Genomic DNA, 24,852 nt, shown 5'->3' on the forward strand with positions numbered 1-24,852 from the left:
GAGGCCATAAGAAGATCTTTTGTAACCTTCACTAAAGCTGTTTCTGTGCTGTGCTGAGCTCTGAAACCTGACTGAAACTCTTCAAATAAACCATTCCTCTGCAGATGATCTGTTAGCTGTCTGACAACTACTCTTTCAAGGATTTTCGATATGAAAGGAAAGTTGGAGATTGGCCTATGATTAGCTAAGACTGCTGGGTCTAGAGATGGCTTTTTGAGTAAAGGTTTAACTACAGCCAGCTTGAAGGCCTGTGGTACATAGCCGATTATGTGCCGGGGTGGCTGTAGCTCAGGTGGCAGAGCAGGTCAGCCACTAATCAGAAGGTCGGTGGTTCGATCCCAGGCTGCATGCCAAATATCCTTGGGCAAGATACTAACCCCATGTTTGCCTACTGGTGGTGGTCAGAGGGCCCGGTGGCGCCTGTGTCCGTCAGCCTCGCCTCTGTCAGTGCGCCCCAGGGCAGCTGTGGCTACAATGTAGCTTGCTATCGCCAGTGTGTGAATGTGTGTGAGAATGGGTGAATGACTGAATGTAGTGTAAAGCGCTTTGGGGTCCTATGGACTAGAAAAGCGCTATACAAATGCAGGCCATTTACCATTTACCATTATTAGAGATAGGTTGATCATATTTAAGATCGAAGAATTAATTAATGGCAGGACTTCTTTGAGCAGTTTTGTAGGAATGGGGTCTAAAAGACACATTGATGGTTTGGAGGAAGTAATTATTGAAGTTAACTCAGAAAGATCAACTGGAGAAAAAGAGTCTAACTTAACATCGATGGTACTAAGAATAGCTGTAGATAATATTACATCTGTGGGATGATTACTGGTAATTTTTTCTCTAATGATAAAAATTTTATTTGTGAAGAAGTTCATGAAGTCATTACTAGTTAACGTTAAAGGGATGGTTGGCTCAAAAGAGCTGACTTTTTGTCAGCCTGGCTACAGTGCTGAAGAGAAACCTGGGGTTGTTCTTATTTTCTTCAATCAGTGACGAATAGTAAGATGTTCTGGCTTTGCGGAGGGCTTTCTTATAAAGCAACAAACTATTTCTCCAGGCTAAATGATGATACTCTAAATTTGTGACACGCCATTTCCTCTCCAGATTACGAGTCATCTGCTTTAGGGTACGTATTTGAGAATTATACCACGGAGTCAGGTACTTCTGATTAGAGACCTTAGTTTTCACAGGAGCTACAGTATCCAGAGTCGTACGTAGTGAGGAGGTAAAATTATTAACAAGATAATCGACCTCTGTTGGAGTAGTATTCAGATAGCTGCTCTGCTCTATGTTGGTACAGGGCATTGAAGATGATAACAGTGGGTGGATTATATTCTTAAACTTAGTTACAGCGCTTTCAGAAAGACATCCACTTTGATAAAGTCTACTCTCCACCGCTGTGTAATCAATTATTGTAAATGTAAATGTTATCAGGAAATGATCAGACAGGAGAGGGTTTTCAGGAAACACTGTTAAATGTTCCGCTTCTATGCCATATGTTAAAACAAGATCTAGAGTGTGATTAAAGTGGTGGGTGGGTTCTTTTACAATGAGAGAAGCCAATTGAGTCTAATAACAGATTAAATGCCATGTTGAGGCTGTCATTTTTAGCATCTACATGGATGTTAAAATCACCCACAATAATTATTTTATCTGAGCTCAGAACTAAATTAGATATAAAGTCTGAGAAATCAGACAGAAACTCTGTGTAAGGCCCAGGTGGACGATAGATGATAACAAGTAAGACTGGTTTCTGAGTTTTACAGCTGGGGTGGACAATGTTAAGCATCAGGCTTTCAAATGAATTAAAAGTCTGTCTTGGTCTTTCATTAATTAATAGGGTGGTGTGAAAAATTGCTGCCACACCGCCCCCTCGGCCTGTGCTTCGAGATTTCTGGTAGTTAGAATGACTCGGGGGTGTTGATTCATTTAAACTAACATAATCATCTTGCTGCAACCAGGTTTCTGTAAGGCAGAGTAAATCAATTTGTTGATCAATTATTAAGTCACTTGGAGGAGAGAGACCTAATATTTAATAATCTACATTTCACTGTTTTACTCTTTGGTTCAGATGTGGATACTGTATTGTTCTTTCTTTGTAATTGTTTATGTTTAAGTTGTTTGTTGCTGGTTTTTAGTTTGTTTTTTGTCTTTTTGGGAGCTGACACAGTCTCTATGGAGACGGGTTTTTGGGGGGGGTAGCAGGAGGAGAGAAGCTGCAGAGAGGCGTGTAAGACTGCAACTCTGCTTCCTGGTCCCTTGTGCAGAGGAGTTTTTTTGTTTCCTGTTCTCATGCTGTCCTCCCAGGAGCCCAGCATGAGTGGAGGTCTCTTTTTTTCCCTCTTGTACTTTCCCATTGTAGTGTATATTTCAGTGTTTTTTCTGTAACGCTACCGATCTCCGACCTGTATCCCCATGTGATGCTATTTCACAGCAGGGCAACCTGCACGTGGCGAATAAAGCCTTGATTGATTGATTGATTGATTGATTGACTGATTGATATGAGTGCTTGTGTATAAATACACAAACAATACACATATGCTTTCAATTGTATAATTTAAGTGATCTAGATAGCTCTGTTTTGGAAGTTCAGTTAATGCTAGAAATGCGCATTAGAATTTGTATGTGCTTTTTGTAGTTTGTACGCGTTTTGTCTCTGGGGCCACCGCATATATTTATATATAAACATATATAAATAAACCCACTTTTTTATATTAGTAATTCCTTTTGTGCATAATTTTATATTATTGTTAATAATAAATTAATTAAAGCAACAAAACAACCTGAAGAGCCGGTTCGGAGCTGAAAGAGCCAACTCTTTTTAGTGAGTCAAGCCAAAAGAGCCAGTTCTCTAAAAAGAGCCGGAAATCCCATCACTGCTGCTGCTCTGTACAAGCTGCTGGGGGGCTGTTAACGATGGCCAAGCTATCGTTGCCCACATGGACTACAGGGCTCTGGCTAGCTGCAGGATTTTCAAGGGTCTGGAGCTGGGATTCCAACTCAGTGATTCTGGTTTCCAAAGCTACAAACAGGCTGCATTTATTCTAATTATAATTTGCAGGTGATTTAGCAGAAAGTATGTTTGGATAAAGCACACGAGGTTACACTGTGGAAGAAGTTATTATCTAAAGGTTTCTAAATAAGGGAGCTACACAGATTAGTGTGGAAGAGGAACTCGCACCTGGAGCTGAGCAGCAGCATCTGAAGCTTCAAAGATTCTGCGGGCCAGGCCTTTGTTTTGTTTGCTCATCACATCCAGGAAGGAATAATCCACATCATTTCCAAATCCAAGACAGTACAGAGACATTTTTCCCCCAATAGCTGTACGCACATTCTCCTGGATCTTGCCAGTGTTGCGCTCTCCTAAAAATGCATGCATGCAACACACAATGATAAAAATGCTAAACGCAATGTAATGTTAAATGCTGAACAAACATAATCTAGCCTATGGTATGTTTGCACTCTACATACTTACCCTCATTTGGCATTCCATCAGTCAGTAATATAATCATATCAGCACTTCTCTCTGGTAGCCTCTCCATCTGTCTGTCTTTGACCAGCATGTGTACAGCAGTCAACACTGCATCATTAATATTGGTTGCTAAAAGAAAAACACAATTCATGTTTTAAAATGCATAAACTATTAATGTTTTTGTGCTGTTAGGTGTTTGTTTTTTTGTTTTGTTTACTTGTTTTTTTGTATTTCTTACCTCCTCTGCTATGTATTCTTTTGATGTAATTCATGGCTTCAGTTATGTTTTCCTTTGTTGCTTTGGTAAGTGAATCCTTCCAGGTTTCAATAACAGAATCAAACAGGATGATGGCAAAGTGGTCGTCTTCATGGACTTGTTGAAGAATGGCCAGCATAGCTTCTCTTGTCTACAAAGAGTCAGAGGATGACGTGTGTCCACGTGAACTTTGACATATTAGAAGCACATCAGGGGTCAGAACAACTTCTTACCTGCTCCATCTTTCTTCCACTCATTGATCCACTTATGTCAATTACAAAGACCACATTCTTTGGGAGTTTAGGTAATTCAGGAGCAAAGAAGTGCACAAAGTATCCATTTACAATCTGAAGAAGAGACAGATTCCAAAAAGTAATGAATTTTAAAACAATGGTGTAATAAATCACTTTTTCAATTTGATCTTATTCAGTACTTGAAGCTTTCACTGACCTGTATGTCCCCAAGGTTCTTCTCTCGCTTCACATCATAGCTGACAATAAAATCTCCATCAATAAGTGTTCCATCACAACCTGGACACTTCCTCTGCTGCTCCATGGTTGGTGAGAAGGAGATATGCGCCTGAAAAGGGAATAATACATACACAATTATGATCCCAACTGAGATTCAACCGTGCAATAAAATGCAGCACAATAATCAGAAGGTTTATTATTGTATGAAGGTACCTTTCTGTCTGTGACAGTTTTCTCCACCAGAGGGAGCAGCTCATTCGAGAGGAAGGTTGCATGGGCGTCAACATAAGAAATGCCCTGAGGCTCATAGATGTTTGTCACAATCTGTTTCCACAAAGGCAAACATGGAGACAAGAGATCATTTCTAATGTAAATCAGGAAATCACCCTATGGGGGTTAAAATGTCTTAATGCAGGGGTCACCAACCTTTTTGAAAGTGAGAGCTACTTCTTGGGTAGCGATTAATGTGAAGGGCTACCAGTTTGACACACACTTCTCAAATAACAAATTTCCTCAGTTTAACTTAATTATGTGTTATCATTAATAATTAATGATATTCATCTATGTACGGACACTAATTATGTTAATTATTTTTCACCATAATTATAAAGAATGCAAGTAGGAAACAAGGTAGGAAACATAAATATCAATATGCAACGCTTTATTTCTATATGTCTCTGCAAGTATTTACATTTTGAAGTGATCACTTCTACAACATTTTCACTTGCCACTAACAAATTTTAACAAATCATGCACTGTTACATACATTATTTTTGTATGTATGTAACATACAAAAAAATCAACTTTCAAATTTTACAGAACTTTTCACCAAATTGGCAGCATTTTAAAGCAAATTGTCACATGTTACACTTAACAAACACATTTGTTTTTCAATAATTAAATTCAACTTTGACATGACACTGTAATGTTGCCACTGAGAACATCTAATATGGCTTTCTTTGTCTGTTAGTGGGAAACCTGGCATTGCATGCTGTTCACCAGTGTGTTGTAATCTGGGGTATAACTTGACACTGCAACTCTGAGTGAGTCTTGCAGATGTGCATCGGAGAGGCGTGTTCTGTGTTTGTTCTTGATGAAGTTCATGTCAGAAAAGGCTGATTCACAAAGATAGGTTGAACCAAACAGGCTGGCAACCTTCATAGCTGCTGTGCACACACCACTGTACTTTTCTGTGTCAACAAGGCACCAAAAGTTTGGTGCACCCAGATAGGCTTTGAGGTGGACGTCATTTTGCAATGTTACAATTTCGATTTCCACCTGTCCAGCATCCAAGCTGAACATTGAACTTAGTTGCTCAGCAATGCATGTTGTGTCCACATTCATGAAAGGATTGGAAACAAATGAGACACATGGCTCAAGCTGATCAAGGTCACAAAACCTGTTCTCAAACTCTTGACCAAGTCAGTTTATGACTTGAGTGTACTTTTCTGCAACTTTGTCAAAAGTCTCAGATGCAGAAGCATTGTCTTTCAGCACCATCTGCACAGAGGGAAAGTGCAGCACCTTTTTTCTCTGTAAATGCACAGAGAAAATGTTCATCTGGGCTTTAAATCCATTTAAAGCACTTATCATGTCAGCAACAGTCTTACCTTTGCCTTGCAGCTCACAGTTCAAATGGTTCAGTTTCCCAGTAATGTCTGTTAAAAACGCAAGGTCAAGTGTCCACTCAGTGTCCTCCAGCAGAGATGTGTCTTCCCCTTTGGATTGCATGAACTCCTTGATTTCACCCAAAAGTGACAAAAAACGAAGCAAAATCCGTCCCCTGCTGAGCCATCGGATTTCCGTATGTAGTAGCAGGTCACCATATTCAGCTGACAGCTCCTCCAATAGCACCTTGAATGTTCTGTGCTGTTTAGCTCTGGAGCGGATGCTGTTTATGATCTTCACGACGGGAGTCATGACGTGCTCGAAGCCGATCACCTTTGCGCATAACGCCTGCTGGTGAATGATGCAGTGGTAATGCATGAAGTTTGGGAACTCTGTGTCACCTTTACAGTGAGCGATGAATCCCGTATGTCGGCCGATCATAGCAGGAGCCCCGTCGGTAGTCACTGATACCAGCTTTTCCAACGGTACCTTTTTCTTCGCGAAAAACTCCTTCACCGCGTTATAGATGTCAACTCCCTTCGTAGTTGTCTTTAGCGGCAGTAGTGTCAGAAGTTCTTCTTTTGTGGAGAAACCATCAAATACCATCCGGATAAAGACCATCAGCTGTGCTGTACTGCTGCTGTCGACGGACTCGTCACACTGGATGCTAAACCAACTGCACTTTGCCAGATCCTGATCCAACTGATCGGCCAAGTTCCCGGACATAGCCGACACTCTTCTAACAATTGTAGTTGCCCCCAGCTGGACATCAGAGAGAGTGGAGATTACATCGTTTCCATATTTCTCGTCTTTAAGCACAGTTTTTGCAATTATCATCATTGCTTCTTTGAAATACTCCCCGTCTAAAAATGCCTTCTTTTTCTTAATCATGAAATGTGTAGCTCTAAATGAGGCTTCGGTTGCTTTTTGAGAGTTTTTCACCGGTCTCGTGAAAAAAGACTGCTGTTTGCTCAAACCTGCCTTTAATTCGCGGGCCTTTTCCGCTCGCAGTGTGCTGCCCTTTGGGTAGTTAGCATGGTAGCTTGTGTGACACGTTCGGAAATGTCTCTCCACGTTGTGCCGCTTTGCTGTTGCCACAGTTGCCCCGCAAATGAGACACACGCATGAATCTTTCACAGTGGTAAAAAAAGAACTCTTCCTCCCATTAACTGTGAAAATTATGTTTTCTTCCTTTTTTCCGCCATGTTTTCCTCATCTCCTCACCTTTGCCTTTGCTGGTCTTCACGGCAACTGTTTCCGTGGAGACCAGCTAGCACTATAAATATTAGATCATGATCTAATATTTAATAATAAACATTTTTTTATATATTATCTCTAACAAATTAACACCAATGCAATTGTGATTAAAAAAAAATAGCAAGAAAAAATAAAAATAGATGCAGCTTACTGGTAAGTTGTTATGGTGAGCTATTTTTAGAACAGGCCCGCGGGCGACTCATGTGGTCCTTGCGGGCGACCTGGTGCCCGCGGGCACCGTGTTGGTGACCCCTGTCTTAATGCATGCTCAATCATCCAGGTAAGGAAATCCCAAAAAGTTCATTTGTGGATTCTGTTAGTGTGGACCTAGCGTTTTTAGAGGGAGAAATGTTTCGTCACTCATCCAAGTGACTTCTTCAATCTCAGCTGACTGCATGTTTGTGCAACCTGGATTCACCTGAAAGTCCTGAACCAGTGTTTTGGGTTTGACTCTGGTCAAAAGCTCATATCGGCCCAGTTTCCTCTGAAGGAGCTCCTCATATGTCAGGACAAAGGTCACGTTGCTTTCAGCTGCAATATTGACAGAGACTGAAAACTTCTCCATCTTTCTTCCAGAAGCCCTGGAAATAACAACAACAAAAATGTCGCAGAGATATCTGAGAGCTGTTCCGGTGAATTTACATGATCTGTGTTTCTGGTTCATCTGGACGACTCACTTGACGAGTCCAGCAGTCTGTCCAGAGGAAACAGCCTTCTCGTACTGTTTCTTAGCTTTCTCTTTGTCCTTCACCTCTCCGACATACACCTGACCCTCAATTTCCCTGTGAGGCACAAAGATGGAGATAGACATGAGGGATGTAAAGCACATAAATGGACACCAAGATAGTGACAAATTCAGCTTTGGAGCACAGTTGTGAAATGAAGGACTGGCCTATAAAACTGTCAGAATGATTAGAGAGGAAACAGACTAACATGCTGAAGTTTGTGATGAAAGCAGTCTTGGGCAGCTCCACTTCAAAAAAGATTTCCTGTGACGAGCTTGCTTTGTTGAACGCCTTGGAGGTCATGACAGTGTGGGCAAAACAAGAGGTCACAGTGCAGTCCACTGTCACACTGTGCACCTCCACCTGAGACAGAGACAGAAGGAAATGTAGGAAGATAAAAATGGGTTTCTCTCTATGAATCTGATTTTTTAATCTGAATTAAATCAACTCTCTCACATGTGTAATGAATCAGCATATAAGAAAAGAGCTGCCCTTTTATTTTCTGTTTAAAACACAATTGTTACTCTGCTCAGATCTTCACAAAAGCAGCAGGTGTTGCATAAATGTACAATTTATAATCTCTTGACCCTTTTTTTTTTTTTTTTTTTTTTAAACACTCCTTGTTTGTATCACATCACTAAACTGAGCTGAGAGTATTTTACAAATTTTACCTGTGTGCTGTTCATCTGGATGGACTAGCTTAATATGTCCACCTGCTGTTTAAAGGAGTTTGCGTTCTCCTTTCATGTTGCAGCATTGTTTTGGGTGGGATTTTTTTTGCCAAACTGACCTTTGGTAACTCACATATTCCTATTTGTTTATACATTAATGAGGTCTAGTTTATATCAAGTGTAGTGTTTGAATTAAAAAAGCCTTTCAAAGTAATGAAAGGTAGGGCTGTTCGATATAACGATACATATCGGATGACAATATAAAAACATCTATCGTTTCATTTTACGCTGTCGTTTGTTTCGTGGTGTCGCAAAATAAACTGTTGACGGCAATATTTTTTCCATCGTTCTGATGGTCACTTTAGTCAGTGGCGTGTCTAGAAAATTTTTGTTGGGGGGGCCAGGTATGGGCACAGATTTGGAGAAGGGTGGCAGATGTAATTGGCAGATAATGTTAAAAACAATTCTACCAACCATTAACCATAATTCAATAACCCTATAAACCTAATAACCGAATGCGCTTTTAACGCTTATTAGAATGAGATTTTAACCACTACGGTTTTTAGATACTGCGTCGATAAAGTACAAGAGATACAATCAGTGCTTTGTCAGTGTTTATTCAGCATTCAAGGACAGCAATATTTGCATAGTATATTTACTGAGATATAGTGCACATATGTTTTGGGCAAAAACATTATTGAATATTAAAATACGAACATTTTTAACATACAATTGGGCAAATTAGCCAATGCAAAACTTTATCTGCCTGTTAAAAAAAGAAGATAATCTTCTCACAAACTGGTGTTTGATTTTGAAACAGGAAAAAGTGGGGAAACAACTGAAAAGACTAACATTTGAATAAAACCTGAAAGCAAGTAAATACTTTCTATGCTGCCTTATGGTAAACTTTGGTAATATTGATGTATAAAGAACAATACTGGCTGATGATGAAATACAGTCAGCTGGCATGGTGACACTGCCAGTATTAACCTGCAGGGCTGGACTGGGACAAAAAAAAAATCAGCCCGGGCATTTTGACTAGAGACCGGCCCACCATGTATTAAAGCCATAAAGCCTTTGAATGAAAACAAATGCTGTTGTGACAGTGATGTACAGTCTTGTTGGTATATGCATGATTTCTATACATTTTATGTCAGATAAAAACTTTGTTTGCAAGATTCAGATAATTATTTAATAAAAGTGAGACATTTTAAATGAGAATAAGAAAGTAAAGTATTTCTTTGTGCCCCCCTCTCCCTGTTAATGCCCTACCTGGCCCCCTGGAAACACTTTGCTAGATCCGCCCCTGCACAGCTATCAGCTGTCAGCTACTTAGAAAAGGATCCTGGTGTTATTTGTCTCTCAGAAACAGTTCATAACTTCCCTTCAACTCATTCATGTCACCTAAAAGGTAAACCTGTTTCTCCATCACCTGTTCAGCTCTGATGATTCAGTAAGGACATCTCCTGGTTTCATCTTCATGTTTCCCTCTCACCAGATATCCAAACCGACATCATGACCAGCAGCTTTACAGCTGTGGCTCCAGCAAACATCAGCTGATACTAGAAATTAATATTAAATAAATTCTAACAACAGCTGATCAAGCTTAAACATGCTGCTGTTGTTTAGCGGGAAATACGCTGGTTTCCTCTTTCTGGCGCAAAGTGGGCGATAAACAAACAAGAGAGGAAAGCCGATCAGCTGATCATTGATCAGTTTCATGATTAAAGTAGGAACACGAGAGGGAGGGGGAGAGAATGAGAGAAGAAGAGGCAGCTGTGCAGCAAAGACACAGAATAACTCCAGCTTTGTGTCTTTTTTTTTTCATTCTAGCTGAAGTACGGGACAAACTGCGTCCCCTCTCAGCTCAATACGAAACATGTAATATTTTCTCTGAATGAGGGACCATTCCATTTTTTAAGGAGCCGTTGGCAACTCTACTAACTAACCTTATGAATAAAATAAAGTTCACTATCAATAACATCATAGCACCCACCCAGCTGTATAGAAACTCCGTCATACTAGCTAGCACGCAGAACAAGTTATTGTAACTGACTGTAAAAAGTCAGCACAACGAAAATAAACTCCACCTAAACTTGGTTTATATCTGACCCAGACAGACTGCAGGTCATAACTTCTTACCTGAAATTCAGTTCACCTGACACTTGGGCCGGCGGCCTCCTCGGGTCTCTCCTCCTCCTGCCTCCCCTTCCCTCATCCACCTGCTGGCCTCTGTGGAAGCTCCGCCATAGCCACCACCAAACAACTGAGTTATTTTTACACATCGGCCAGCATCTGGCCAGCCCACCACCTGTCATTGTTCATGCCATTACAAAAAAAAAAAAAAAAAAAAGTCATCAGGCCACTGGGTAAATGCCCGATGGCCAGTCCAGCTATGTTAACTTGTTAATCTTTTGCCGAAAAATTGTTTTTTGCGGTGCCGGCTCTCCTTCCTTTGCTAACATGATGCTCATAGTGCAGAAGCCGATGCTGCATTCACTTACAATCGGATATCTGAGCTTCACTGTGAAAACATAAATCGTACATTTGATATTTCATTGAATTTTATTGTTTTAGCTTCGGGGTGGCACCTGGGGTGGCCAGCCTGGTTGCGGGATGGCCTGTGCCCCCCCAGGCCACCCCGCTGGCACGCCACTGACTGTAGTGACTATATTAATTTCTTAAAGTTCTCTCTTTCTCTTATATTTAATATAACCACACTACTGACGGACAAGCGCCTGTTTTTATGCGTTGTCGTTAGCAACAGCGACGGTAACACCTTCGCGTGTCCACTTGTTTATGTTCCACATAAACCTTTCACAATAAAGCTCAAGATCCTGTTGGGACTTTTCATAAACGTTAGAACAGGCTTTTCCCCGCAGCACGCCGTCTAATGAATACAAAGAAAACAGCGGCAGTTACAACTTATATCTAAAAATGTATCGTTTCATGCATCGGTTAAAACACTCGACTCCAGGTAAAGGACGCGCAGCTGGAAATGCTTCACGCAAGTCGAGCTGCCCGAGATTCACAGAATTTACAGAAAATGTTAAATTTTTGTGATTTATATCGTTATGGGACGATAGAATTCTTATATCGGGATATGAGATTTTGGTCATATCGCACAGCCCTAATGAGAGGCTGTTATAATGAGTTTGCTCATTTGGGGAAAGTAATAGAAGACAGGAGAAATCTTTACAGATTAATCAGCAGCCCCGACACTACACTTTGATCACACAGTTTATTTGGCAGCCATCACTTCAGGTCCCTGTGAGCTTATCCACACATCCCATCGAGAACAACAAGCAGGTTTCTCTCCATGAATCTGATCTGTTAATCTGAATTAAATCAATTATCTCCCATCACCATTATCATCACCAGGAATATGAATGGATACATTTCTTACCATTGCTTCATTTGTACTTCTTTTCTGTAAGAAAAAAGGGCGATAGATTCAGTTCACACATAGTCTCTTTGTCTTAGTGAAAACACCTCATTAGGTTTAAATCACTGTTAAACTGCAGTTTCTAGTACTGCATCATATCAGCTCAACTTCATAACACAGATCACACCATTTTTTAAGACATATCTACTGGTAAACTGACAAATACATAAATATACGATGGAAATGTAGATCTTAGTGCTGCCTTGTTTTTTTTTAATGCGAATCGTTTGCCAAGTACCTGCAGTGATCTGGCAGCTCCTCTTCTTTCCTGAAATACACACACAGGATATTATGGAGAATACATGAAGTAAGTTTTAAGAAAAAACTCAGACAGTTTGTGATTAAGTTTTGCTTTGTTGTTTTAAATTAAATTACAGGACTACTTTCTGAGGACAATGCTGTCAAAATCATACCAAAATGTTTTTTCAGTTTCATATCACAAAAGTGTTTGACGTTACCTGTATGGCTTCATCGTGCCTGGAGATGACCAGAGCTCCTGAGGCTGAGCTGCTCAGCCAGAGGCAGGCGCAGCCCCACAGCAGCAGCAGGCGAACACCCAACAGTCCAGACATGATCAAACTCTGACTGAACACTGGCTGACTTCAGTGCAGAGCAAAACTCTCAGTGTCCTGTGGGAGGGACACGTATCTGTGTGTTTTCCTATATTGACCAGCTGCCCTAAGCTCAGTGTCCAGGAGGCTGTGAGGTGCTGTGAACCACAAAGATAATATTTGCTAGTTTGTGGAAGTCTGGGAGAGTGAATCCAATCGACACTTATTTAAACACTTAGCAAAGTGACAATAAAATCGACATCCATGGTTTCAAGATCAAGAAAGAAATCTGAAAAAGTTGGTTCTGTTCATCTGGACGTAACGTTTTCAGTGGGAGAAACGTTTCATCACTCATCCAAGTGACTTCTTCAGGCTCAGCTGACTGCAGGCTTCCCCAACCATATTGACAGAGACTGAAAACTACAGTGCTTTCTTCCAGAAGCCCTGTAAACAAATAAAAACAAATTAAAAAAGTAAAAACACAACAACAACAAGACTATCACACTATCACACATTAACAGCTCCAGTTAATTTGTACAATCTGTCTTTCTGGTTCATCTGGACGACTCACTTGACGAGTCCAGCAGTCTGTCCAGAGGAAACAGCCTTCTCCTACCGTTTCTTAGCTTTCTCTTTCTCCTTCACCTCTCCGACAAACACATGACCCTCAATTTTCCTGTGAGGCACAAAGATGGTGATTGACATGAGGGATGTAAAGCACATAAATTGACTGCATGATAGTGACAAATTCAGCTTTGGAGCACAGTTGTGAAATGAAGGACTGGCCTATAAAAACTGTCAGAATGATTAGAGAGGAAACAGACCAATGTTGTTCCCTAAAACAGGGGAAATAGTGAGGAGAAGTGAAAGAATGGCACGGACACGCAGCTCTCACTCTCACGCGTCTGTATATAGTGACAATACTTTACATAACATTAACGGACAAAAACATATTTTTAACTTGCAGATGTTAGCTGACACAGTCACGAACTTTCCACAGCAATGAAATAATACTTTAAGTACTGCATGTCGTTCAGTAGTTAACTTTTACAGACAGTAACAGAAAAAAAATCTTCACACAATATGGCGGAGTAATAGCGAAAACAAGCATACACAACAACAGAGGTTTTCAGCAAAAACAGTCCGCAATTCACATCTTCCGCTACAACGAACAATGATAATGGGCTAATAAGCAACAGTAACACATGCTGCCACGTTTATACAGATCTGTGCATGGCACTTACTATAAACAGGGGAAATAGTGAGGAGAGCCAGATCTTTGAAGTGAGCGACGCGAAACCGCTCCCAATGGATTTTTATTTTTTTTATTTTTCTCACGCTCTCTCTCGCACTTTTTTCCGCTTCTTCTTCTTCTTCTTTTACGTATTATTGGCGGTTGGCAAACAACTGCATGGTGCATTACCGACACCACTGGTATGGAGTGTGGACAGAAATCACGCTAAAAAACAAAACAAAATAAAAACAAACAAAAAAACCCACTTCATATCCTCCCAAACAACCTTCCTTCTCTCAAAAGCTGAAACAATGCCTGATAACATTTATCCCCTGACTCCTTCTGCAGTAACTCTACAAGATCAAGTTTCATAGCAATGCTACTGAGATTTTGGACCAACCGTCTCCTCTCTACCATATAATTCCGACACTGCAAAATAACATGCTCCAAAGTTTCATCCGCTCCACAATAATCACATTTCCCTGATGCATGTTTCCCTATCAAGAACAGTGTGGAATTCAAACCCGTATGCCCAAATCTCAGTCTTGACACCACCACCACCTCCTCTCGCCTACTCCTTCTTGTGGATCTCCTCACTCCCACCCCCCTTTGAATTTTATATAACCACCTTCCCCTCCTGTCTTCTTCCCACTGTTTCTGCCATCTACCTGCCTAAAATCTTCCACCCACTGCACTGCTAATAGAATCGCTATCATTTCTCCTGTAAACACAGACAATCCATTATTAATCCTCTTCCCAATTTTTACCATAAAGTCCGGAATTACTACTGCCACCCTCACTTGACTAGCTGGATTCTTTGAAGCATCCGTATATACTTGCACATACCCATAATACTGATCTATGAAACCCTGAATTGAGTGTAGACCACCTGCCCCGTCCTTACTCTTCTCAAAGAAAAATCTACAGCTGCTTCAGGAAGTATCCATGGAGGGATTGCAGGCACTCACCGACATATGTCTAAGTGGTCCAATTTAAGTTCCCTAGCTCTTCCCCCCACCACCTATCCAAAGCTCTTTAACTCCCTACTGCCCATCTCACAGCAAGCTCTAAGTACATCTAATGTAGGGTGACCCGTCCCCTGACCCTGTAAGTTTGCCCAATATGTCAATTTAAACTGTTCCCTCCTCAACCCTAGTGGCATTTCCCCCATCTCCACCTGCAAGGCTACAGTGGGAGTCATCCTAAATGCCCCTGTACAAAGTCTCAACACCTGATACTGAATCAAATCTAGCTTGCTAAGAGAAGTGTCTGCTGCCGAATTATATGCAGACAACCATAATCTAACGTTGACCTTATCAATCCAGTGTATATAGCCCTCAGGGACTCCCTATCCGCGCCCCAATCCTTCCCAACCAAACACCTCAAAATGTTCAAAACTTTTTTACACTTATCCATAGTGGTGCAACGGATCAAAAATCTCACGGTTCGGATCGGATCACGGTTTTAAAGTCACGGATCGGATCAATTTTCGGATCAGCAAAAATAAAAAAAAGACAAAAATTCTACTCGCCATTTACTTATTTAAGTATTTTTTGCCTATTAAAAAACATTCAACTGAAGACTCATTCCACGCACTTATATAAAAACAAGTTAAGGTGCAATATGGACATTATGGACCATGCTGGGCAGCCTCTGCATCCTCTGCACAGAGCCATAAACAACCAGAGGCAGTGGCGGTCCTAGCCTGTTTCGCGCCCCGGGCGAACCCCCCCCCCCCCCCCCGCCCCACACACACACACACACACACACACACACACACACACACACAAAACATATCAAGGATTATACATTAACATAAAACTGTTGTCGGAACCATACTGAATTTTAAAATCTGTAACATAATGTATTGTTTGGAATTTAGTCTGTTACTGTTAGTATTTTTACCATTTCTTTTTGGAGCAACTGTAACCCACATAATTTCCTTAGGGATTAATAAAGTATTCTGATTCTGATTGTTTCAGGATGACCTGCCATTATCCAATGACACATCTGCTTACCTGTATCTTTTGCTCGTTTCTCCTCCTCTTGTTTTCCCTTTTTTCTAAACTGAGGACCTGATGGCTTTGAACTTTTCTTTTCTATCTTCCATTGGTTTTAATTTTGCACTCCAGTATGAACACAAATCCCCCAACACGAGGATCACCACAACATAACCTAATAGACCTACACCTTAGTTCACAGATTTGCTTTGTCTAAGGTTTATTTCTGGGATTTCACACAACCTAGGATTCAAATCATGAATACATAATGGACTTGGATTTACATCATTATGAATGAAATGTGCTCTATTTGGAAGCAGCCGGCCCCCTCCCCTTTCGACGGGTTGTGTGTGAGACTTTAAATCATCAAACTGTAAATTATAAATTTTAAATTGTTATTGATCCCTTTACCCCTGGTCCCTAAAGTGTATATTTATTTTCTTACTCTTCTTATATATATTGTTTGTTTACTTGCACTGCTGTAACTGGAGCCTAGTCTCGTCTCTCTATATACTGGACTGTATGTAGCGAAGATGACAATAAAGTTTACTTTGACTTCAGCAGCGAGCAGGCGCACCGAGGGCTAAAGAATTTTGAAAAAACATCGGTGCAAATTATAAGTCTGTATCATAATGTCTGGTGTTTTCGTGTTTGTTGTTTTGTTTTTATTTTGTTTTATTTTGCGAGTTGGTTATTAGATGCTGCTCCAGCCAGCTAGAGAATCCCCCGCCGCCCCGCCCTCTCCTCCCGGTGCCGCAAGCAGCAGGCGCACCTCGCAAACGTGTCGCCCGTATCAAAAACCGCTACTGACCAGAGGAGTCTGTTCAGTGACATGTTGCTTCTCCCAAAGTCAAGGACCAGCAAGTCCTTTGTCCCACACGCCAACAAACTGTTTAACTCCTCGCTGGAGGGGAAACGGGGACAGAGGAGGGGGAACAAGTAGCTGTAGTGCCTTTTCACTGTGCAATAGTTTTTGTTAATATCCAACGGTGTAATAGACTCACAATACTTAAAATGTGCCGTTCCCTTGTATTCTTATTCCTATTTATTCTATTTATCTCTTTTGCATTCTCTGTATTTATAAATGTGTATATATGGTATATTTCTGCTCACATTCTGCAACTTCTGTTGGTGCTGTGCTACTGGAAACTGAATTTCCCGGAGGAACCCACCCGAGGGATAAATAAAGTTTCATCTAATCTAATGTAATCTATAGTGCAGTGCAGGGCTTTGTACCACCCCGCTGTGACGGTCACGTGGCTTTCCGTTGCCCTGGAGCTCCACCCAGGGGCGATTTTAGCCCATTTTTGGGGCATGAATCAAAGCACCCCCAAAGATTTCTTACTTTTTCGACTTTTTTTTTTTGACAATATTTGCTGTTTGTGTGACACACTACTAAAAATATAAAAAGCATACAGTACTTGGTTGAGACGTAACATTTTAACAACAAAAGTATAGATAACCCCCCTCCCTCCCAAAATGGTTTGTTCCAGCTCTCCCCTACTCTGGCTCTAGCGTCCTTTTTGCCAGAGTGATGGTGGCTGAGACGCAGCTGAGTGGATGTGTAAGTGCCTGGCTTAAAACTAGCTACATTTAACCTTCAGTTACTCTTTATATAGTTAGGAAGGAGTCAGACCATGTTTCTTTTTAGCTGAAAAACATTACACCAGGTAACCTGCAGTGTTGAAAACGTGTTTTCCGACAATGTTGGCTACCCTACAATCCGTCCTGCTCTGTAGTAAAATCAGCGACATTTGACCGTCCTGTTGCTCCCATTGAAATGTATACAGCCTATTTAAAATCTAAAACTTAAAATTGTCCGTAGCCTAAAGTTGTTACCACTGTCCTGTTAGAAATGGATACTAACTAGCTAACTGACTGAATGCCCATTAACCTTATAACTCCTGTTGTGTGTGTGTACAGAGAGACAGCCAGGTTTATAAGGGATATAAGGAAGTTTTTTTCAAAAACAGGAGCCACATTCAAGTAAAAGTGTAAAATCAAATGATCCGTGAATCAGGAATAATGTTGGATCAGTGTTTGAATAATTATATCTTTTATTAGATGTGGTTTGGTTATTTGCCTTTTGGTTGAAAGTACACTGAGAGAGGACTTTTTCATTAGTGATCTTAATAGTATTTTTTTATATTAATGTAATTTTTCATCTAATTGTATGCAATCTATTTGTGTATGATTGTCAGTCCAAAGAGGGAGAGAGGAAAGAGGGGAATGTGAGGGGAAAGTAAGAACCAGGTAAGAAAACAGACAGGGGAACAGTGACAGGCAAAACAGAAACTGTTAAACTGACAAAGAGAAAAAACCTGGAAGTTGTGTTCCCCCTATATTAAAGGTGCTATACAGAATCTGCTAAATAAAAAAAACTGGGTTGAAACATTTTTGACCCTCTTTAACAACATTCCAACATAACATTATCATTGATTGGGGAGATTAAAATTAATGATATATTTTTATGTAGTTCAGCCACAACTCTACTAAAACCTCAGCCAGTAATAGGTAGGCCAACTTTTGGACCGTCCAGTTGTCTGTATGACTGCCGCAGTACTAGGGGTGGATTTTAATAATCAATTCATTGATTAAAATTGATTCTGGCTTGGATAACGTGATATCGATTCATTAAAATCCTGAATCGATTTTTTTTATATATAAATGTATTTTTCCCAAAATTCCAGAATCTGAGGTGAAACGTCACAAAATTCTGACAACCACCAAACATTTAAAACAGTAAATGAGAGCAGGTACATGGCTTCTGCACAAAGACGTAAACACAAAGAGCGGACCGCGGATCAGAATCAGTGAGATGTCGCCTTTCTCACCCGACGGCACGGACACGGTCGGGGCTGAAAGCTGACAGCTCGCTGATTCAGATGTTTCGGCGGATCCGCGCTTTGTGTTTACGCCCTTTTTGCGCTGATTCTAAAGCTGTTCGTTTTATCTCTCTCCAAACAATATTGACTGAACCAGCAGCAAAAGAAGATCCAAACTAAGCTTCACATAAACATTGTCATACTTTTGCTGTTTTGCTTCCACCACAATAAGATCACACTTCATGCACAGCTCTCTCTCTCTCTGTACTTCAAGAACAGTTTCCCGTCTATCCCCGAAATTTGTTTTCTGCATTATTCATTTGCTTGTTAAGCACAAGACTACCGTTATTTACAGCGCTGTCGGCCGATGTTTTTTTTTTCCTTTTACTTACTTCCGAAAAGAAAACCTAATTTCTGCCGTTCAATACTGAACAAATCTAAACTTTTTAAAATTATGCAAAATACAAAATGCTTAGCCATGTCTCTAATAAAACCGCTGTAACTTCAGAGGTAATGTTCATATGTTGATTAATGTTTTTCTTTCGTTTTTGATGTACTGCAGAATATTTTTTAAAAATCCCAGGAAAACCACCTTCATGTTTTTCTGTGTTTTATCTTCAGCTACTTTGACACAAAGGCATCTGCTGTGATGCTCACACCTTTGATAAAGTCTCGCAAGTGTCAGCTTCCTTTTTATAGATACAAAAATATGTAAACGTACTGATTTGAATTATAATATTTCTGACTGTCTGAGGCAAAATTTCCCAGATTCAAATTGAATTGAATCAAATCGAATTGAATTGTATCGAATCGAATCGTTGATCGAATCGATTCAGGACCTTGTGAAACGGAATCGAATCAATTCTAGAAATCAGTGACGATACCCAGCCCTACGCAGTACGTACATCACATTTGCACACTATCAGAAAGTGCCAAATGGTGCCCTGGTGGAGTGAGGAGCTGTAAAGAGAAGCAGAGTGCTCTGTTTATATTCTAAAAATGTTTTAAGCTTGTTTCAAAAGATTCTGTACAGCAGCTTTAAATGTTTTCCAAAAGGACACTTACCTTTTCAGTGTTTCTCAAACTTTTTACAGTGTGTACTACCTGATAAAAATGTCAAGCTCTCCCAAGTACCACTATGAAAGCATGAAACTCATAAATCTTACAACACAAAATTAGTATTATTAAATTAGTAAAATTAGTATCTGCAGTAAAGATTTTTTCATACATTGTATACATTGTACCACAGGCAAAGTTGCCTCCATTTTTATAGTTTTTTTTATTAATATTTTGTAATAATTTATTTGTAATAATTTATTCTGTTTTGGGAGTGTTTTTTATGTATCTGTATTATATTATACATACACATTAAAAGTGAATCTCTGTCCAAAAAATGCAGTCAGTTTACTTTTTACTCACTATGAGCATCATTTATTATTCTCCCGCAGTAATTAAGGTTAGGATATGTTTTTTTTTTATTCCAATCCATTCTTCTTTTGCAGCATTTAAATAACCTTTATCAGATTTGATGGTTTTGTTACAGACTTTTCAAATAGGTGTTTTGTTTTTCTTTCACAAATGTGGGATTAAATTGTTAAAATGTACAAAACAGTGATGTCATGTTTTGTGATGAGGACCCAGGCACAGAGAGACTTGATGAATTTATCTTATGATTTAATAAAGAAATTTGCAGACTTGCACAGAGATGGTAAAATTATGATTACTGATAACGGAGAAGAAGACAACAGACGACGAGGACAGGGAGGAACAGGGGTTTAAATGCACCAAGGAGACAGTCATAGAGAACTTGGGACAACTGGAGACATTTAAGGATGCAGGGATTGACAGGGAAGAAGTATCATCGTGACGTGTAAAGTTTATCTTGCCTGGTTGGCTGTAGGGTGGCTGTAGCTCAGGTGGTAGAGCAGGTCATCTACAGATCGGAAGGTTGGTGGTTCGATTCTTGGCTTCCCCCAGTCTGCATGCCAAATATCCTTGGGCAAAATATTAACCCCAAATTGCTCACCGATGCAATGTGTGAATGTTACTTAGAAAGCACCTAGAACAATGTGCTTGTGTGAATGGGTGAATGCACAAGTTGTGTAAAGTGCTTTGAGTGCTCAGAAGAGTAGAAAAGCGCTATATAAGAACCAGTCCATAGTTGGGCAGCTCTCTGGGTGCTCAGCACCCCCAAAGCTCTAATCCTAGAATCGCCCCTGCCCACAGCCATCTTTGAAACATTGTTCAGGCATAACTGTATATATTGCATGACAAAGATGTTAAAAAAGCATAAATAACAGTAGTTGTTAAAAAAATACATTTTATTTGTAGCTCATAAAGGTCGATTTGTACGTATTAAAAAGCATTTGCTTTGATGATCATTACTGCTGCTCAAGTTAATAGAAAGATGCAAAATCTTATTTTGAGTTATTTCATAATGCAGGATTTATGTAAATCAGATTAGTTTTTCTATTTTGTATTTCTTTACAACTACAGTTTTACCACTTGTCAAATGAAGATTATGAGAGTAAAAAGTCAACTCTACAAACACCAAGCTAAACCTTTGTATTCACTGACAAAGGTTCCAAACATTGTGGAGGGAGTGTGTGTGAACAAACATCCACAGTTGTTAGGATGCCTGGGTCGTTGACCCAGGGTTTTGAGTTTATTATATTATTTCTAGTCTTTGGTTTCTTTGAGTTCTGTCTTATGGTTTATGTCTCTGTGTTCTCTAGTTGTTCTGTCTCCCCTGTCAGCTGTATCCCCTTGTCAAGTTCTCGTCTCTGTGTTATGTTTCCTGTTTTACTTTCTAAGTCCGTGTCTCATGTAAATGCATCTGATTTTGCTTCCTTTGTCTCGTTAGTCCTGATTTGCCCCAGCTATGTTTCCCTCCTGTTACCCATTCCCTGATTGCTCCCTCTGTGTATTTAAGCCCTGTGTTTCTCTGTCTCCGTGTCACAATCTACCCTTATCTAGCTGTGTGTTCTGGCTGTGTAAGTGTATTTTGTATTCCTAGTTTTGTTACACTTTTGAGTAGTGATGGGCAGATGAAGCTTCATGACGCACTGAAGCTTTTCATCCAATTGGTTCACCCCAGCGCAAAGTGTCTTGAAGCTTCATTTGCTCTAGTAGGACATCTACTGGATGTAAAAATATTAGTTGGCATGAATTTGAAGACTGTGGCCTTTTGCACACAGCCTGTAAATGTCAACAACAAAAGGAGTGTGTAAAACATCTATATTGTAGTGATGGCAGCATACTTTGTATATTTATACTGGCAGTATGGAAAATGATCATTTGGAAATGCTTAAAATGGAAATGATCATATACAGTGAGGTGAGGTGTGGTTGGGGTGTGGACAGTAGTTGTGCTTTTGTAACGTTGAGGTATTGACAGCTACACACTGAGGCTTTGAGCCTCAGTCCTGCCCACATTTTATTCTGTAAAAACTAAATTTTCACTGCTTTTATGACCTTTTTAGTGGGGAGAACATAGCTAGGATTTAATGATTTAACAAATCTTTTAAATCCTTTGTCCTCCACAATGCTAAATGGCTGGGAGTCCTCCATCACCATGCTAACCAGGTCTTCATCTATTTGAGATTGTTCTCCTGAGGAAAGACAACAACAAAAAAGCACAAATATAAATATCACACACATAACTTATTACACTTGTATAATATTGTTATATCATTTAGTAACATTACGGCATGCTATATTATCATGGCATTTGATGGTTCACCTGGTCTTGCTCCACAATTAGTGTTCCCCCTATTCTCATGCAAAGCTCTGTAGCGCCTAAGCATGGATGAGGTGTTGTTGTTATATCCCAGCCCCCTGGCACATAGCAAACACTTCACCTTGTACAAAAGTAAAGCCGCTTAACATAAATTGTATTGCACCACCAGTATTATGAAAATACATCTTCTGTAGAAATTTACATACCTTGTTGGGAGGAATAAAATCAAAATGTTCCCACACAGGGGAGGACATCCTCCTCTTCTTAGCTGGTGTAGCTGTTGCTGTTCTGAGAGTCTATTGTGCAAGTGGTGTGATATGCCCATGTAGAAAGGACGGCACTGCAACGCTGGACTTGCCCTTACTCTGGGCTCCCTCTTTATTCTGGCAACTGGTACAAAGAAAACAGCACACAGTCTTCATTAACAATCTGCAAAGCAACTGCAACATTCAGTTCACCAGCTTGGGAGTTTTTTTCCTTTGCTGAGGCATGCTCTGTGCAGCAATTTGGAACCTTAACAGTTGCAGTTGCTGTGTTTGTCCACCAGGTGGCTCCAACTATTCACAAAGCACATCAAGTTTGAGGAAATTCATTAAGCTATTTTCTAACTCTGTTACATCCACCCCCGCAGAATTTCACTCAAAATTAAAGATGCACAACCCACAGCATCCACCAAAATCAACAAAACAAAAGAGAAACCCAAAAGAAAACAGACCCGACATGGTTATATAGACACACCAACTCAAGAAGTATCCCCAAAAGGATGAAGCAGAGTGAGCGGCGCCAACTCACTACCAGCTCCTGGATGCAGGATGCCGTCTACACCCCACACAAACCATGCCCCACAGAAAAAGAAATGTCCCCGCATCGGGACCGAAGTTCATACATGGTGGTGCAATGGAAAACCAGAATGGAACAAAGAATACACCAAACTGGAAACCACAATGTAGAAAATAAAAAAAACTTACTGAAAAGCCTGACGTAATGACTTAGAGACTTTGCCAATCATCTGACTTGCATCATTAACAACCTCTTGAGTGGACATTACATGGAGCAACCGATTGACTGGTTTGACAATGCGTCCAAAACGAGATCTGACTGGTTGTACATCGCCAGGACCAGAGTGGGTGGAAGGCGTGAGTTGTCTGTTCCCTCCCTGAGTGATAGTCGAGGGGGCCGATAAGCAGTCTCGTTCAGAGGTCACTGAACCGGCTTGATGGTGCAAATCACTCACACTCTCAGGCTCATCAGCCATGCTCAAAACATGACCAGAGGGCTCAGCGCCCTCACAGCTGTCCGAACGTGCAGCCGACAATTTGTCAACCCATTGCCGAGTTCTGTTCACAGAATCCCCACTCTCTGAGAAAGACAGCAATCCCGTCGCATCCATGGCATCGCCAGATCCAGCTTCAGAAGAAGACTGAAAGGTGCGATCTGCGTGACTGTCCACGTCCACAGGCAAGAAGTTAACAAGCATCAACAGGTTACGGTGCACAACCCTCTCCTGTCCAGTGATAGGATTCTTGATCACATATGTGTGAGTAGCAGGTTTCACACCAACGACAGTGTATATGGCGGACTCCCACCTGTCTGCTGTTTTTCGCTTCCCTCTCTCACGTCTGTTGGAAACCAGGACTCTATCACCCGTAGCGATCAAGTTCCCCTTCACACGGCGGTTATAGAGCTCAGCCTGACGTCTCTGTTCTTTGTCAACATGTCCTTGAGCAATAGCCATTGCCTCTTGAAGATCCTTTGTCAGGGACACCACGTAGCTATCATAACAACCGATTTCAGGATCTTTCAGTATGCTTTTGAACAGCACATCAACTGGAAGACGGGGGACCCTACCAAACATGAGATAGAAAGGAGCGTAACCTGTTGTCTCATGCACAGTACAGTTATACATGAATGTCAGGGTCTGGAGGCGCCGGGGCCAGTCGTGTTTCGCATCAGGAGGGAGGGCACGAATCATGTTGCCCAGTGTCCTGTTAAAACGTTCCACACTACCGTTGCCCATTGGATGGTACGGCGTCGTCCGAGACTTCTTCACACCAGCAACCCTGAGCAATTCGGCAACCAGCTGACTTTCGAATGATGCGCCCTGGTCAGAATGGACCCTCTCTGGGAATCCATAAATGCAGAAATACTTGTCCCAGAGTTGCTTCGCAACCTGTTTAGCAGACTGATCTCGGCAAGGGAAGGCCTGGGCCATCCTAGTAAAATGGTCTGTCACTACCAGCACATCAACAGGTTTCTTGTTAGAATCCTCCGCAGTCCAAAAATCAATGCACACAATTTCCAAAGGTGCAGATGTCTTGATACTCTCCAGGGGTGCCCTCCCCTCAGGATCAGCTGCCTTACCAATGACACACCGCTGGCATTGTCGCACATAATCCTTCACATCTCTGTCAATGTGCGGCCAAAAGAACCTCTGGCGGGCCAGACACAAGCTCCTAAACTGCCCCTGGTGGCCAGCATTGTCATGTGTGCCCTGGAGGACCTCGGGTTTAAGGGCATCAGGAACAACAAATTGGTATCTCTTCTTCTTGGAGACCTGATCCCTAGATACTCTGTAAAGGACACCATTACACATCGTCAGT

General features: G+C 40.9%; 1 protein-coding gene across 2 annotated transcripts in view; it reads right to left on the bottom strand.

Moving 5' to 3' along the window:
- LOC146709041 (inter-alpha-trypsin inhibitor heavy chain H3-like) overlaps positions 1-13,825 on the bottom strand; it is a 40,197-nt gene extending 26,372 nt beyond the window's left edge. Inside the window, exons 1-14 of one of the 2 annotated variants that reach the window (XM_085456004.1) lie at positions 13,700-13,825; positions 13,027-13,131; positions 12,363-12,899; positions 12,143-12,172; positions 11,866-11,889; positions 7,997-8,151; positions 7,741-7,845; positions 7,482-7,644; positions 4,412-4,522; positions 4,179-4,307; positions 3,962-4,075; positions 3,711-3,879; positions 3,476-3,601; positions 3,182-3,363 (exon numbers count right to left, since the gene is read on the bottom strand). In XM_085456004.1, coding sequence (XP_085312130.1) covers positions 3,182-3,363; positions 3,476-3,601; positions 3,711-3,879; positions 3,962-4,075; positions 4,179-4,307; positions 4,412-4,522; positions 7,482-7,644; positions 7,741-7,845; positions 7,997-8,151; positions 11,866-11,889; positions 12,143-12,172; positions 12,363-12,476 — 1,422 coding nt within the window. In that variant the 5' untranslated portion in view covers positions 12,477-12,899; positions 13,027-13,131; positions 13,700-13,825. Of the gene's footprint in view, positions 1-3,181; positions 3,364-3,475; positions 3,602-3,710; positions 3,880-3,961; positions 4,076-4,178; positions 4,308-4,411; positions 4,523-7,481; positions 7,645-7,740; positions 7,846-7,996; positions 8,152-11,865; positions 11,890-12,142; positions 12,173-12,362; positions 12,900-13,026; positions 13,132-13,699 lie in introns of those variants that run through there. The other variant, XM_085456005.1, reaches the window with a different exon arrangement.
- Between the last annotated feature and the right edge of the window lie 11,027 nt (positions 13,826-24,852).

The sequence above is a fragment of the Copadichromis virginalis genome, linkage group LG5 (genome assembly GCF_057382275.1).
Source record: "Copadichromis virginalis isolate Kocher_CV1m ecotype Utaka linkage group LG5, C_Virginalis_male_GT1.1, whole genome shotgun sequence".
NCBI classification, from domain to species: Eukaryota; Metazoa; Chordata; class Actinopteri; order Cichliformes; family Cichlidae; genus Copadichromis; species Copadichromis virginalis.